Genomic DNA, 17,580 nt, shown 5'->3' with positions numbered 1-17,580 from the left:
CCCCCCCCCCCCCCCCCGGTCCCTCTCTGACTGGCAGCTCTCCAGCCACTCCTCCAAAGCCTGTAGCGCTGCTGGGGGTTGTTGTGGCCAAAGTGCGGTCCCTGGCATTTGGCCTTATGGAAACACCTACAGTTGGCCTTAGCCCAACATACAACAGTTCCAATAAAAAAAAAGATTTACCCTAATGATTACAGATGGATTTTATGTATTTAGAGCCCTAAAGGCTTCACATGCTAGGAAAACAAGCAAACATTCTGAAATGCTAAAAAGAAAGATTTAAGATCATTTTTGTGGGAGCTTGGCCTGGGCTTCTTTTATACTGTACAAGGGTGGTCAATCTCAAGAGAGAAGAGGCATGTATCTAGTTTATGAACAAATAATTGAACATAAAGGATGAAAAAATGACAACACTTACCTGTTTGGTGTGCACAATAAAGCTCATTTTGTTTTCCAGACTGTGAATTTGAAAACATGTATCTCCATCTCCCAACTGCCACATAAAGCAACCGTACTTCAGGCTGAGGAGTAAAGCCTACAATGAAATGTACAAAACTGTCACTCAGAAAATATTCTCCATACTTACAAACCAAACTTTCCTTCATTTATTTAGACAGGATTCTGACTTAGAACAGTATGTCTGACAATCTAGTTGTAGCTTACAAAGTAGTAAAGTAGAAACTTACAAGGCTTTCTATTAGTAGTACCTTATAAAGATCTTAAAATCTTGGAAATCTTCACAGTCAAGTTTAGTTAAACAATTGTGAAACTACTATCAGAAAGAATTTAAGAGAAGAAATTAAGCTTAAGTTATCATTGGCATTCACTTAAGCTGACCTTTGTTTCCATGTTGAGGAGGTGCAGCCCTTTTACATTTACTCCTACATACACTTTGATGACTTTATGGCTACTTGAACTTGCTTTGGTGAATATCTGTCCTGTGAAAAAAGCTGCTCCATAAGTAGGAATTTCCCAGCAATTCTGCAAGAACATGCGCTGAAGGTGATGCATCTCTTTACTTACACCTTCACTGGTGCTGAGATTCTAGAAATAAGGGAAAAATGGCAATCAACAGGACTTCCCAAATAGTTGTAGTTATTTGAAGAAAATCCACTGTTTAGTGGAAATCCCACTAAAGGAGTATTCTCAAAGTGCTCTCCCAGCAAACATCTTCCCACATCTAAATTAAACCTTAGAGCCACAGAAAGGTTCAAATGGCAAGAGACCAAGGAAGAAAGCAAACACCTGTACGAGCCTCAGTATTAATTCAAATAGTAATAACTGACAACATAATATCACCTATTATGCACATCAGCAGCACTATCGGATCCCTAACATACAAGTTACACTGGCAAAAAGGACCTTTTGGATCAATTGCTACAAGCAGATGTGAAAATAGAAGTCAGAGTAAATTTTTTTTTTTATATGTATACCTGAATTGGCAGTATCCCCAATACACAGTTAACACAAATATAAATGAACAGATTACAATTATATTTACTTCTAACAAACAGATCAACTGTAACTGTACAAGAAAAACAGCATTCCAACAAACCATCCCAAACATTCAGAACATACATATTTCTACCTTTATATACCAGTAGTTTTGTTCATTAACTGACAACCGAACTGTCAAAAATGTTTAACACAGGATTTTCTATTTGATTGTTTATCTTACCTTGTATTCATGAAGTATCCTGTTTGTCCAGTGAGGAGCTTTACTTTTTAGTTTAGTGATTGGTACTATGGATTTAAGATTTTCTTCACTAACAGAAAAACAAAGCAGAAGAAAAGTTTTTCTTCACTAAACAAAGTAAGGAGAAAGAACAACATCTGCCAATTTGTATCTTCTAGTCATGTATTGAGCTGGACAGTCAGGTCCTACTCTATTTTGCCTCATCAGATGAGCAGCTTTCTTGAAATGTAAGCTAAGCCTTCCTAAGATCTAGTGTAATTCTCAGTTAAGGGAGATCCACATTTGTGTTCTACACTTTGTATCATGCATCACAGACACTGAAGGGAGTGGAAATGCCAGCAGCAGAACACATGACTCTTACTTGATTACAGACCAGTTTGAATTCCAATTTTGAAGCCAAAATTATGTATGAATAGCCATTTACACCAGAATATCACAGGCTCAGAAAAGATGACAGTTTATAGATACTCCTCCCTTCACTGCTGTCTTCAGCACCACCAAGGACCTGGCCCAATTAATTTCCACGTGAAAGTTATATATTGCATGACATGAAAGTGAAGTTATTTATATAAAGTGCCTTTTTAAAAAGACCCAAACCACAGCAAACAAAAAACAGTAAAAGGAAGCCTTTACTAGTTTGCTCTTATGCACAATTAAGATAGTATCAAAAACCCCATGATGCAACCTGTTTAGTCATTTTAAATTATGTTTGTCAGTAACTGCACATATGATCTACCAAGCAAAAACCCTGCAGATAACAATGCATCTGGATCTTTAAGGTCAAGGATACTCCCATACAAACAGTCTGGATATAATTTTGAAATGACCAGTCTTTTAATAAACATTTATGTCAACTACAAAAGAATTCATAATATTAATCTCTTCATCTGTCTGAGTAAGAACAAGCCATGATATTTTGCAACATCTTCATTTGAATATGGGTGGAAAGCATGCCTAAATGCCCATGAGGCTCTTCATCTGGCGCAAACCATCTTTCCAAGTAGTCCTGTCTATAGAGCAAAACACTTCCATTGCACAGGATCAACTCAGAACCACGCTGCTGACTTGCCTCAGGGTGGAAAGGAACACCACCCTGCAGCTGCTGGGATTCAGCAGGGTGGAGTTTCATATTAAACCCTGCTGCATTTATCTGCACACTCCTGCAGGTGAGCAGTCTCAGTTAAACCCAGTTCTCCTTATGCTTGATCTACCAACTGTGTAACTGCAGGACAAGATGGGTCAACAGCTGAACCTATCGAACGGCCCAGCCAGAAGTTTTCCAGCCAGTGAGCTCATTCACCTAGCTCACTCTGTAATGCCTCTACACCCAACAGTGGGAAAAGGAAGGAACAAGCAAGTGCAGTCAGTACAGCCAGCCCTTTCAGAGGCAGCCCACACATCAGAGTAACTAGCAGAAAACACACCCTGACTCACTGATGGTGGAGAACACAACCAAAAAAAATCAAGCCAAGACAGCTCAGTTGATGCTGTGAATGAGAGGAGATAAGAAGTAGAGCAGCATTCCAGAATAGCACAGCTGCTGATATGAATGAATTGAGGTGGAGATAGAAGGGCGTGGAGGTGCACGCAATAGAGAACTGGAATCCTGATGTAGTCAGATACTGCTGCAAAAATGTACGTGGGAGGAAAAATCCATATCCTGGAACAGCTCAGCTACTGTTGTGCTGGCAAGCAGAGAGAAGGGGAGATAAAAGCACCATCTGGCAGAGCCCTACTGGTGCTATGTTTCTGACCAATTTAGTATACCAATTCACATACAAACCAGAGAACAGAAATAGTATCTCTGCATGGTCTGTCTTCTTCAGAGCGGGAGGAAAGTCAGTCCCAGAAGTTGGTCTAACTGGACATAGTAAGAGGTGTCGTCAACACTGTCCAAAGTAACAGTCCTGTCAAAACCCTTCATTCACATGAATACTGTTAACCATTTTGGTATTATTGTATCTCAGTATAGACTTAAGAGAATACAGAACCAATCTCCCTCTGCCTGGGACTGCAGTAATTAAGATCAATATATTTTTCAGACCCCATGTCCAGCTTCTATTAATGCTGTGAGGGTTATGTGATTACTCTGAACTAGAACTCAGTGATCTAGAAAAATACCTAAAATTTGAGAGTTCCATAGAAAGTGCCTTCTAAAAATACTAAATCTAGACCCATAAGTTTTAAACACGCATACTTACTTTAGAAAGCCCTGTTTATGTTTCTTGCTCTCATAATTTCCATAGACTATTTGTAGAAGCAGACTTGCCAGTGTGATCAACTTGGCATCAGGTGATGTATAGAAACCCTTCAGTAAATTATATCTGGCTTCATCAAAAAGGATAAGAATAGCCAATGGATCCTCAATCTGTTTAAAAGATATAAAAAATATTATTTATTTGTAAAGGAAAATGAGCTTAGAAACTATAATTTCTCACTGATTCAGAGACAGAAGACAAAGGCGTAATTCTGACTGAAGTGTACATTTTAGTAACGCTTTGCAATAGAAAAAATTACATATTTTAATTGACTCAATTCAAGACTTCACTGATCTAACACAAATTAAAGGTGACTAGCATACCATGCCCAATCAAAAGGTTCCCAGAAAAACTGATGTCTGGGTTGTTTTTCCCCCTCCATGAATCCATTCTGAATAATATGTCTGAATAATTCTGTTGAAATTGACCAGTTAAATATCTGAAAAATCATAGCACAAGGAAGAGAAGGAAAAATGGGCAGGTTGTTTTTAGCTGTATGCCAGACAGATAGAGACTGAGGCACACAGACTTATGATAAACCAAACAGTTGGGAAGGTGAGAAAAAGAGAGAGAAAAGAGAGGGCAGGAAGGAGGAAGGGAGGGAGGGAGGGATGAACCTGAAGACTCAATCTATTACAGAAAAGGAGAAGAGGGATCCAAGTTTAAATAAGTTTGGAAATTACTACAGTTATTAAACACAGTGAGTGTTGATGGTCAAAGTGTTCTGACTCTGCCAATGATTTCAGACTACCACTTCCAAGTGCAGACCTTTTTTTCTATTTCCAGTGGAAGTCTCACATCTCTCCTCAGGAAAAGCTGTGAAGTTTCCCTTTGAGGATCCAAGTTTGTCAGTTCAGTGAATATTTCAGGCCAATCTCGAATATGCTGCAAAGGCTTGTGATATGGCTTCAGTTGGAGGCCTGGAAAATAACAGATTTTGTTTCTAAATAAACAAACAGAAAGAGTGCACACACACCACGATTAAATGTTGCACCAAAACCAGAGTACCTGAAACTGAAGATTCATAAACAAACATTTTTCCCTATGTTTTCTAAATTCTATGTACGAAAGGTTTTAAAATACAGATTTCTTGACAAAACTCTCAGCATCAATTCACTATATGCACTAGTGATGTGTCTCTGTTATTTTCAGCTTCTCGTGAAGTTGTATTTAAAAATGTAATGGAATATGAAGACGGACTTTAAAAACCAGTAAAACTTTAGAGACTCAAATAGTATGGGAGAAATATAAAGTCCAATTGGCAGAAAAACACAGAGATAGCTTATCTTATAAATGTATTTCCAATTTTTGAATGTATATAAACCATACATTTTTCAGAATGGACATTCTTTTTTTATCATCTGCAAAATGTCTTGATTCTTAACAGGCTACAGTCATTCAATGTTTCCTGCTCTTCTGTCTGCATGAGAGCTGAGAAATCAATACAGAACTTCAGACTGCAGTCCTACTATGTACTAGAGTCCATACCTTCAGTTAGGCTCATTCATTTACCCTGCCTGTCCTTGTGATTACTACTGCTTGGCTGTTTTCTAGTCGTGAGAAACTAGAAGGCTGTATCTGGCACATCCTCACTGCCCCGGCTCTTACACTGTGACACTTCTCCTTATATTTAAAACTTCAAAGGACATGTTATAGTGCAACATCTTTTCACTGAGAATAATCTTTTCATGAACTTGTCTACCCTACATTCAAATACAGAAAACAATTATCCATCCTAAAAACAAGAAAACTATGGTCTTTACAGTTGTACACAACTAACTTCAAAATACGCTTTAGAATGAAATTTGTTCATCAGTTTGAAGCTGATTTTCAAACTTAAGCTAAATATCTAGAGAATAGGCTGTAAAGGCTGGCAGTTGATCTACTGGATCAGTTTAAAGAAAGTTTAAGCAGAGAAAACAGAAAAGCTGGTCTCATGCTCTATGCAAAAGGTATAACGAGTGAGACCTATAGGGATTAGGGAGTCTCTGGCAGGGGCAAAGTGAATTAACAAAATGACCTAGATACAAATTAACTCCTGAAAAATGTCTTTTAAAAGCTGATAGAGAGTAATACAGAACTGTCAGAGAGCATGTTTCCTATTTTCCTAAAAAAATACTGTTTTTTTCTAAAGGCAAGCAGAAATGAAAAAGCTATGATAAACTCTCAGGTGTAACAATCTTCCTTGTTACTTACTGAGGTTCTCAGAACAAATCCAGATAGTGAAGTACTGCTGAGTTTCTTGAGACAAACGCATCCCCTCCATTATCTGCTGTACAGTAGTATTGTTTCCATGTTTCAACTCAACAGAGCGATATGACCCATCCATACGATAAATTCGTGCCTTTTCATACTACATAAAAATTTAAACATATTAAACAAAGAACTTGTTAAAATCCTTTCTGCTGGTGCTTCTGAAGAGGAAAGCAATTTTATCATAATTCAGCAACATCCACTGTTCCGAAGAACAACACTGCACAACTCCTACATACTTATTATTTGTCAAAATTACTTGTTTTATGTCCTATACAAGATTGTGCTTCTACCACAATAACTATAAGAAAGATGATATTTTAAGGACTTCACTTCTGTTGAACTCAAAAGCAAAGTAGGCATTTAAAAGTTCCCTGAGGGATCTGGGCTCAGCTGCCTATGCATATCCCAAAATGTCCACCTCACTATTACTGGCACGTTATAAATTATTCTCCTCATTAGTCTATATTAAAAAGACTGTTTTTTCAGAGGGAAGCATCACACTTTACACAGATCTCAGTACAGCAAGAACACAATTTCACTAAGATCTTTTAGCATTTGTATAATATTACTCCTAATAAATATTTTTTCCCCTTCAGAACTCCCACAGCTTTCAATGAATTGCATGTGGTCCCAGAGTATGCTTCCTAAAAGATGTACTTAAATCAAGTGCTTAAAGCATACAGACACAATTCATAAGTCAGTGAAATTCCTTGTGTTCATCTCTCTAACAGGTTAAAAGTTTCAGCTGCTTGAATAAAGCAGTTGCAGGAATATGTTACTTCCCTTCTTCAAGTCTACTCAATTGTCAAGAACTGAGACATCAGTCCTAAAAACTTCTAGGAAATAGAAGAATGCCTTGGAAAATGACAACTGACTGAAAAGGCTGGAATGCAAAACACCAGTCTATTTTTGCTGTAGTAATTTCTATATATATATTTTTTAATTTTAATGTATTAATTCAATAGTAATAACTGACAACATAATATCACCTATTACACTGTGAAATCTACTTTAAATATGTGCTTAGTCTTTCAGAGTCATTAGGCATTCATCTGCCATTTGATCAGCTGGAGAATAAGATCCCTAAAATAAAGGAGGTCAATTCCTTCATTAATTATTTTGTAAGATTCATTTGTATAGAGTGAAATGAAGAGAACTCAAAACATCTTGAAAGACTGACAAGTTTACTGCCACCTACCTACAGAGATACAAGTTGCACCGGAAGTCAAAGAAAAGAAACAAGTGGGTTTTATATCATGTTGCTAATTTTCAATGTACTTCAGGATGAGAGGAATTGCATCATAAACTTTACTGTCCTGGCTAGATCTCCACTGACTGCCAAGGAAGCCTACTAACTAACTGATGTAAGGCCTATTTTGTAGAAGACTACATTTAGCCAGCTGAATGCTCCTGTTTATCAACATATGACAATGCATAAAGAAAGCTAATGGTTGTATGGTCAAAAGTAGACATAAAATCGGTAGCTGATGTGATGCTCTTACAAATAAATCAAACCATCATATTTAAAGTCTTACATGTATTTCTCGAGCAATAAATATACACAGAAACATTTAAAGAGACAAAATATCAGTTTGTCAATATTTACACTTTCAGTATACTGCATATTTCCAATAACAGCTATAAATGAGCCTAGCTCTTCTACAAGTTTATGTGTAAATTAAATATTAACTTTAAATAATTTAGAAAATAAACTCATACAGGTTTATTTATGGCTTCCTTCAGCAGTTTTACAGTTTCTTCCCACTCATTTTGTTTGTTCTCTTCACAGACATTCAGTGGAGATCTTCCTTGTTGATCAGTAATGTGCTACAAACAAACAGAAACACTGACAATACATTGTTTTCACTGGAGATAGGTAAGCATTTACACATTTTTTTGAGATAATTAAAATCCTTGATCCCAGGTTCCAAACATTTAATTGCTATACAATAGGAAAAGTGGAGGTAATGAAACACATTTAACCATTTTTTGGTAATCTCTTAACAGGATCATTTCTTCACACATTGTGATTTAGACACAAAACAGTTCACATCTACAAGCTAGAAACTGTTGCTAAAACTATTATTTCGATATACAAACAGAACTTACTCTGTCAATTTCTGGATGATTTAGTAGAATTTGTACTATTTCAGCATGCCCACCTCCAGCAGCAAAATGAAGAGGAGAGCTAAGTTGGCCATTCAAAAGATTTGGATTGCATTTCCCTTTCTCCAACAGCATTCGAGTGGCTTCAACTTTTCCATACCTACAGACAGGTTTAAAACAGAACAAACACAGCAAATGTAAACTAAAATATTTTTTTTCGGATAGTCCTAAATATGGAAAAGTATATTTCCACGATCAAGAGTTTTTAGCTTTGAAATTACAACAAAGACAGTGAAACATTAGTAAATTTTTAGAAATTAGTATCGAAACATTAGTAAATTTTTAGAAATTAGTATCATCTTTGCTAACTATTGATCTAGTAATCATCTACTGGATTCATTACAGACACCTTGCTTTAAACAAGCTAAGTTTGGGTAATTGTCGCAATTCAGTTATGGCAAAACAGAGCTCAGTGTTGCCTGAATAAAAAAAAAAAAAAAAAAAAAAAAATCAGAGTAAATCTTCTGATTGTCATGCAGATAGATTCTGAAGACTCTTAAGTCTCATGCTGGTAACTGGTAGATCTTGTGTATACTGTTTATGCAAACTTTCTGACAAACACTAAAAAACAAATAAGTTTTTTTATAATCAAGTTTGATTTTCTTGTTATTCATATCATCAGACACTACTACAAATACAGACTAACTTGCATAAAGACAAAAGCATTTTTACATCTGAGAAAAGCTCTCAAGCACTTACAGATTAAATCATCCCAGAATTATAGTCAGACAAGTTGACCTCTATAGATCACCTTGTCCAGCTTCTTACTCAAAGCTTGACCATCACCAACACATGCTCAGCTATTGCTGTGCTGTGAAACTGCTCAAAGCCTTTAACCAACAAAGACTGTACAAGTTACCACACTAAACTAGACCCAGTGTCTCCAACAGGCATTAAAACAGATGCTTCAGGACAGATATAAGAGGCAATTGGTAAAAGTTTGATGATATGATCTCCACACCTGGTCTTTGAAACCATTCAGATTGAAATCATCTCAAAACCTGAAGTAATCTTTCTCTTCAGAAAGTTAACACTAACATATATTAAAGTCAAAGTGTATAAAGTCTAGAGTTTTTCTGATTTCTCATTCTTGAATCTGTGTAATAAATGATTAGCACTAAAGACTCACGATAGCAAGAATGCATTTGGTTGGAAAAATTATATTTATCTGACTCACCAGCATGCATAATGGATAGGTGCCCAGTGGTCACTATCTAACTGATTAACAGAAAACTTTTTATCCAGAAGGTGGCTTAGTAAATCAGAGTCGCCTTCACAAGCACTGCGGTGAAGAGGGAAATCATCTACCCACTGGTGTTCCCTTTGAATTGAAAGGGGAAACAGTAGGAAAACACAGTTCAGAAACATTTCAGTAGTTGAGAACATTGACTTTTTTAACATTACTAACATAACACTAACTGTAGATCTACATGAAGAATAAAAATGAAGGTCATGAAGCTAAAATGGGCCAGTATTCATACAACTAGTATTTTCATCATGCAGTAGTCAAGCCACAGCTGTATTCATTATTCTAAGAAATGCTTCCCTAATGTTTATAATTTAAACCTCTCATGATCCATCCTTTAATTGTTGTGTTTCAGTAGAGACTTCAAATAGAATTTAAATATAGTTAAAGGCCTAAAAAAGGAGTCTCATTCTGACCAAGTCTACCAAACTACTGTAATATAACAAAATTATCTGTTAATGAAAAAGGAATGTAACATAATACTTGTCCTCTGTGACACTGCTCATGCTACGTTGCCACTTTTCTCTTTTAGGAATCTGAATCTTTGAATAGTCTGGGGCTCCAAGGCCAAAGTATGGATTTATTACCACTTTGTCAACCTGTGAAGACATAATTTAAACACAACTGAAAAAATATCTTACTGAGATTTGGCTAAACAATCCCCCATCCAGGCCGTATTCTCTTGAAACCAAAGTTATGATAGTAACATTTTATAATTAAAGAGAATGATGTTCAAATGTGAGCATTTGAAAAAACATTTAGCAGTACACGTCTAAAAGAAATCTGATCACATTAAACATAAAGCACAAACTCATATAAAATAAATGAATGAATTGTAAAATGAAAACATATGAATGTTTCACAAATACAAAATGAAAATACAGTTCTTACCCTATTGGTATATTGAAGGTCAGATCCAAACAAAGGATTATAGATACACATATCTGCTTTCTCCAGTGCTAGCATTTTACTCTTTATTTCCAGGGCAGTATAACCCATGTGTAATGAGCTCTCTGTTTGACCAGGTTCTATAGCATAGGCAGGGTTTATTACATTTGTTTTAATTCTCTCAAGAGGAGATGGTCTGAATAAAGCTGGGATGGAGTGAGACTGGGTGTGCCGTTCATCCAACCACCTGCAGGAGAGAATGGGCAAGTTATTAATTTTCAGGTAGAAAATAACTATTTTGGTCATGCCTGTCCATTATTTTTTTGATTAAAGGTTGCATGTATGAAAACCACACATTGTAATTAAAAAAATCATTTTAATTATAATGTGCCCAGTCAATTTTATAGTACTTAAGTAATCCCCAAACATGAAATTTTTTAACCAAATATAGTTAAGCAAATGTATTTGCTCAAACACATTTCCTGCAGATGCAAACTCTCAAAGAAAATTATAACCTAAGGTAAGAGTAACATTGGTTATAGCCAAAACACTTAACCACACCAACACGTCACCATTTCATTTACTTTCAGTTTATCAGTATTACTACCCTCAACATACAAATTTTGAAACTTAAAGCGGTTTGTTGTTCAAGTTTCACTATCTATGCTGACTTAAGCCTTCTAACTCATAGGTGTTTCATTAGGGAGAGGCAGGAAAACAAAAATCAAAGGTCCTTTGGTAGTTTCCAAACTGCCAAGTCTCTTACACAGGCTACCACCTGTCTTTTCACAAACCTATGCTGAAGGTTATTCTCTTCTAAGTGCACTCCTACAGACAGTACAGAAGAGCTTTAGTGCCTTTTTATGCGGAGCTAGAGAAGAAAGTCAGCACTGTACAACTGCTGTGTTTTTTCCTGCCACATATGCAATGTAACACAGGGCTCAGGATTTTTGGATAAATATATTTTAACTTAATTGCTGAATTATTTTAGTGTCATGTTGAATGGGGCACAGTTTAACTAAGAGTCGAAAGCCAGGTTTGTATTTAAGGTTTCTGCACATACTTTATCACAAGCTTGAGATAAACATGTACACTGCTGGAAAACAATCAATTCCTTTTAGTGATTTAGCCATAGAAGAAAGATAAGTACATGCTTTGGAAAGACAGATCCACTGACAGACTGTTTGGACCTTGTCTGTCTCAGAACTATGTGTAAGGATGGCAGAACATGGCCTGCAGTTCAGTGCGTATGTTTAAACCTGGATTTTTAATTCCCAGATCCAAGCTATCATGTGCTGCAAAGGCCATGTTCTCTTCACTTACAGTGCTGCTGGGAAGGAGGACTGTAAAACTGTGATCATCGTGCTATGAATACCCTCTTGCCTCTCTGAGGTATTTTCAGGCATTTTCTCTAACAGTTGGCAGATAGATTATTTATGGTAGTTTGAACCTCTGAAACAACACTTTTCAAATTACGTACATAAAGAATAATCAGTATAAACTATTTTCTAATACACTTCCAAGGTTTCTCTCACAATTGTAAGGCTGATAAAACATCTTAAGTAGAGCTTAGAGTCTGAAGGCACTCATTAAGTATCAAAAAACAACTGGCAAAATAGTATACTTGAAAATATTATAACTCCACTAATAAACTGTAAAAACCCTACACATGGGACCTTTTTAGGTAACAGCTTGGAACTTGTAACTTTTCATGTTAGCCAAGAGTTCCAGTAACTTCATACCTAAGTAAGTCTAGTATTTCTTTGTTAAGGGTACATAAAAAAGACCAAAAAACCTGCTCACATATTAAATTTTCAAACTACTATAAATCTGGCTAAAAAACTAATCACCTTTCTGAAAGATAATTCCCTATTGCAAATAAACTTGTATGGCTGGGGCATACACACTCCCTTTGTAAATGGGAGTTTAATTTAAATGCAGATCATAATGGTATACAATTAACAGGATATTTTTACTACGCTCTGGCAAATACTCTTACAGATAGCAATTAAGTCACTTACAGAAGATTTATCACTAGTATTTTATATGATTTTACAAAATCTTCACTGTAAGAACTTCCAGAAATCCACTTGATTTAGATAAGCACACCATTATTGAGCTTGCAAAAGATTTTTAAAAAGATTGAGAAATATGTTGTCAAGATTTCAGTTTCTGATAAACATGAAGAAAATAATGATATCACAGTGTTTTCCTTTTAAAATCACCAGAATGCTATGAAAACTATACGCTACATCTACAAATTTTCTTGTACTATTTGAATATATTTTAATGATGGCATTTCTTACTTATCCAAGGCAATTAACATTCTTGCAGTAAGCGTGGCAAAATGGGTGCTGGATTCACTGCAGACCCTCATGATGTCTTGTAAACAGTAGAACACAGGGCATCCAGGACTGTATGCATATTTTGTATTATCTAAAAAGGAAACATACTCTGAAGACACATCGATAAAAAGAATCTTATTTTCCCTTCTGCATCTTCTGTAGTTACACATCCCCAACTAACCGAGAGCATAATCTAACCTTAGACTAGAGTAACTAATTTTTTTCCAAATGCTAATTGATAGAAATTACATACAATCCTTACATAACATACTTCTTAACATAATTCACAACTCAACAGGGTAGCCTTAACAACCTTAAGGTGTTCAGTTACTATTCCATCAGTGTGATCAGCTTCATCTGAGGAATTAATGTTAAATGTATACCATTGCCAGAAAAAAATGAATAGGGCTCAGGACCAGAAGAGGTATTTATTGTTACTGGTAACCCCACAATGTTTTTATTTGCTATTTTCATCCTTAAGGCCTATCAGTAAGGCAAAAATGAAGGAGCTTCTCCAAAAGCACACAGACATTTACTTTTAAAAAAAAAAAAATTACTTCTCTGACAAGCAATTTACTTTGCTTTTCAAGACCTTATTCACCATTCCTTATTCAAACAAAACCATTTACAGACTTCAATAAGCATTCTTCTCAGAGTAAACAACTGAACTGAATAGGATGTCTTATTTACATTTTCATTCAGTAAATTCTATACAAGTTAATGCATATGAATATAAACAAGTGAACAAATACAGCTCAAAACAGAAGTGTGCTATCATTACAGAAACAAAGGCAATACATTAAACCAAAGGTTTTTTCTTTAATTTTAAATAACTTTTTCAAGTTTTAAAGTATTCAGAGAGGTTTCCACCTAAATGTAACTTACAATGTTTAAATACAGAAAAAGCCATATACCATATTCATAAAAATTCTTTATAAACCTTCAACTGAACTTCTGCCTAAATGGGTGCAACTTCAGAAATTATGCTCAACGTTACCTTTCACAACAGTTGGAACAATGTAAAGTGATGCCTCCTGGCCTGCCTTCTCTCCATCAAGAGGAAACTTCTTCATTAACACTACACGCTTTCCTAGCACAGTATTAAAAAAACCCAAAATAATTAATTAACCAACAAAACAAAACAAAAAAAAAACCAAAAAACAATCTAGAGTTGGCTATCTGAAAGCTTACCAGACTCAACCTTCTTTTTTCTAGGAAGAAAAAAATTATTATAAGCTATAATCTAAATCAAGCTAAGAAAATCTAAATAAATGAGAAAAAATAAGGAACATAAGTATGTATAATCCACTAACATGAAAATTACATGACGGTACCCCTTTTTTCATATCAACTTTTCTATAACAGATTTTTCATAACATTCACCCCCCAAGTCACCTATCTTTAAGTTACCCTCCCTTCTACTCTTACAGAATTTAGCATTTTGTTTCCTTTTCTAATCTCAGCTGCATGTTTTAGCAGTGGCCACACGAAGTTATGCATATTAATGCTTGGGCCCTCTGTCTGAGTCAATTTAAAACTCTCTAGATTGTGTAAGAAACACAGTTTTTGTTTTTACTAGGTATTCCTCAATGTGCATTAATGCTATTTCATGTTTGCTGCTCCACTAGTTTTGTTAAACCCATTCAACTCCATTTATTGCCAGCCACAACATTTTACCATGCAATCAGCTACTCCTTTTCTCAATTGTTAGTGCCACATTGTCTTGTCCGCACTGACAACCTTCCCAGTATAACCTTACTTGCAAAGCAAAGATGAGATATGCAGCAAAAAAAAAGCGCTTTAGTCAGTACAGTTTATACCAATCTGGAAATGACATATGCTGACTAAACCAACTTCTGTCAGCATGAGGTTGTTTGTTAGACCAGCTATGCAACAGCAATTAAAAAGAAAACATACTAATCAAATTATATCTGTGATGCAGTTATGCCAGAAATATTTTCATGTAGATACTGTCTACTAAACAATGCCAGCTTCAGACCACACTTTAGAAGTTCAATTCACTAGTTTCAGTCAAATTTTAGCTGAATTTAAGGTTAAAAAAGCCACTTCAATCTGTTTTACCAGAAGCGTAGCTCTAAGTCTCAATTTGGGGTGAAGAAGCAGTACAGACAGGCAAGGTTTCACTTAATAAAGATCAGTAAGCATTTTATAGATTTGGAAGGTAAAGGGAAACAGGCAAATTAAAGGTTTTAGCTGTACAGTTGGCTTCATCTTTTTTGATGGATCTCAAAACACACCTTCTTTTTTAAAACTAATTCCATGCTTTAGCACAACCTTTCCATGCTCATTTAATTTAAAAAATATTTTTATAGAGCTATCAGCAATAAATCAGGTTAAAACGTTTTTACCTTTAATACCCTGATTGGCTGGTGAAATTGGTCTGGTGGCTTCTAATACATAATCCAAGATGCTCTGGGTTATCTCAGTGCCTCCCTGCAGTTTAGTTTCCAACAAAACTTTCTTTCTTTTTTTCTTCTGGCCTTCAATGGGAACTTCAAGCAACAAAATCTTTCAAACAATAATGAAACCAAAGGAATTTAGAGCATAACTGAAACAAGTACAGAACTTTTTTTTTTTTTTAAATTTATTGTACCACTATAAAAGCAGTAACAAAATTCAGGAAGTATTGAATATGGAGGAGGAGGATGGTGAAGTCGGAATGACCCCCATAACAGTAAGGTTAAAGAGAGTAAGACAAGGCTGCACCCTTGTAAGGTTAAAGAGAGTAAGACAAGGCTGCACCCTTGTACTGAGCAGCCTGCAGGGCAAAAGGCCCTGAAAAGACATTACAAAACCATAAAATGTTCAAATACTGTAAGGATGGGACAACGCATAGTAGATATATTATGTACATAGACATTATTTAAGCAATGCTATGGTCATATTTTCTTTTCTGTTCTATTTCATATATTTACTATAACTTATTGTTTTTAAAAATTTTGATAAATAAAAAAATGTAAATAGTTTTACTTCGTAGGATTTGGCTCGATATTCACGAGAATTCAGGCTAGCAGTATTTTTTGGACGAATCACAGCAACATATGCATCTCCAGTGGTTTCTGGGTTTCCCATCTCTCCTTCCTATTTTATCACTGGAAACAATCAATAAACAGGAAGTAAAGGTTCAGTTGAAAAAAAAGAAAAAAAAAAATCCAACAGCACAGTAAACTTCAGCACACAGTAATTATATCCACTGATTCTTTGCATTATTCTTTTATTGTCCTTTAGCTAGAGAAATACCAATGACTGATACAATTCTGCTTCCTCTTCATGAAAGGGGAAAATCCTACATCACATAGATTTAATACAAATAATCTTGTTCTCTAACCCGCTTTTAAAATAAAAATGTGTATTTTCTTCCACTTTGTAACTATCTTCACCATTTTGCAAGCCAGGCAAAGGGCCAAAGAATTTTTAGACTCTGAAAAAATATGAAATTGAAAACCATTCTAAATTGACAAGCACTGTAATTTATAAAATGTGCTATAACAAAGTACTGCATTTCTGTGAGTTCCACGGGGATTTAAAGAAGATACTTGATTTCACCACACACCCCCCATGAAGTACAACAGTCTTGCCCACACCCCAAGTAAGAAAGCTGATAAACTATAATTCATTTATATAGTTTTACATCAGTGGGGCTGCAAACTGATGCACAATTCATTCAAACACAGAGCTTCTGAAATGAGTAAGTCTTTGTTTTTTGCAAAAAATTGACAGATTTAAGATAAAACTTTGGTTAGCATTCCATTTAACCCAAAGTGACAAATCCTGTAGTCATAAAATGTTATGAAAACGGTAAGGAAAATCTCCTAAGGCTAAATCACTTCACATATCAGATTTGAGAAAGAAGATCCTGCCCGGTCATTAGCACCTTCCATCTGACCATTTTCTTCATCTGCAAATGAATCCCCTTTAATTCCATATCATCAGGAAGAACAGGCTTTTTACAGGTTAATCCCTCCAGAAGGATTTCTAATTATACTATTTCTAGCTTCTTCACCTCTTCTGGGACAAACGGAGGCCTTCAGATTCCCATGCCCTTGGTCCAGTATTTTTGCCGGGATCAGACTACCTGAAAACATATAAAAAACCCCAACATAAATTAACAGCAGGGCTCATTTTCTCCTTAAGGTAAATACATAAGTTAATAATTTAATGGTGGTACTTGAACAGTAATATCTGAGTAGAAATATCCATCGATTTGCATTCTAGTAGCATCTATAAACATTAAATAAGCAACGTGCTGACTTGTGAGAGCTCATACTTTGGGATACTAAGAGTTTTGAAAGGAACAAGAAACACCCATCCATTATGGGTAGCTGAAAAAAGCTGCTCCCTGGGTCTCCTTGCATGTACCGGGATATATGGGTTTGGGGCACAGGCTGGTGTGCAGGCACCGTGCAGCGGGTCAGCTCCCTCTGCCGGTGCTCTGCACTAAATCCAGAGCGGGGTGAGGATGTCTGGGGAACAGCCAGCCCCCAGAGCTGCTGTACGACTCCAGAAAACACGCGCAGAGGATGAGGAAGGGCGGGGCTGCGAGGGTGTGACAATAACGACGACCAGTTTGAGAAGGCACCCCCGGTGAACCGACCCTGACCAAATCCAGGTGCCAGCCACTCGCCCCCCTCCCAAGGGATGCAGGTTCTAGAGAACGCGCCTCGGCCGGGCCTCTCCCTGCGCCGCCCGACAGCAGCCCCAGCAGCC

The 17,580-nt window shown here is 36.1% G+C and overlaps 1 protein-coding gene across 2 annotated transcripts in view; it reads right to left on the bottom strand.

The window, feature by feature from the left end:
- Positions 1–17,185, bottom strand: part of KRIT1 (KRIT1, ankyrin repeat containing) — a 20,165-nt gene extending 2,980 nt beyond the window's left edge. Inside the window, exons 1-16 of one of the 2 annotated variants that reach the window (XM_026843780.1) lie at positions 16,877–17,185; positions 15,844–15,965; positions 15,222–15,381; positions 13,850–13,942; positions 12,814–12,943; positions 10,511–10,754; positions 10,103–10,218; positions 9,551–9,694; positions 8,317–8,473; positions 7,927–8,034; positions 6,148–6,304; positions 4,720–4,871; positions 3,895–4,061; positions 1,676–1,763; positions 835–1,041; positions 416–532 (exon numbers count right to left, since the gene is read on the bottom strand). In XM_026843780.1, the coding sequence (XP_026699581.1) occupies positions 416–532; positions 835–1,041; positions 1,676–1,763; positions 3,895–4,061; positions 4,720–4,871; positions 6,148–6,304; positions 7,927–8,034; positions 8,317–8,473; positions 9,551–9,694; positions 10,103–10,218; positions 10,511–10,754; positions 12,814–12,943; positions 13,850–13,942; positions 15,222–15,381; positions 15,844–15,945 (2,142 nt within the window). In that variant the 5' untranslated portion in view covers positions 15,946–15,965; positions 16,877–17,185. The remainder of the gene's footprint in view (positions 1–415; positions 533–834; positions 1,042–1,675; positions 1,764–3,894; positions 4,062–4,719; positions 4,872–6,147; positions 6,305–7,926; positions 8,035–8,316; positions 8,474–9,550; positions 9,695–10,102; positions 10,219–10,510; positions 10,755–12,813; positions 12,944–13,849; positions 13,943–15,221; positions 15,382–15,843; positions 15,966–16,876) is intronic. The other variant, XM_026843781.1, reaches the window with a different exon arrangement.
- Between the last annotated feature and the right edge of the window lie 395 nt (positions 17,186–17,580).

Source organism: Athene cunicularia (assembly GCF_003259725.1).
Source record: "Athene cunicularia isolate RWA chromosome 2 unlocalized genomic scaffold, athCun1 chr2_part1, whole genome shotgun sequence".
NCBI lineage: Eukaryota > Metazoa > Chordata > Aves > Strigiformes > Strigidae > Athene > Athene cunicularia.
This window is presented reverse-complemented; position numbering and strand designations above follow the sequence as displayed.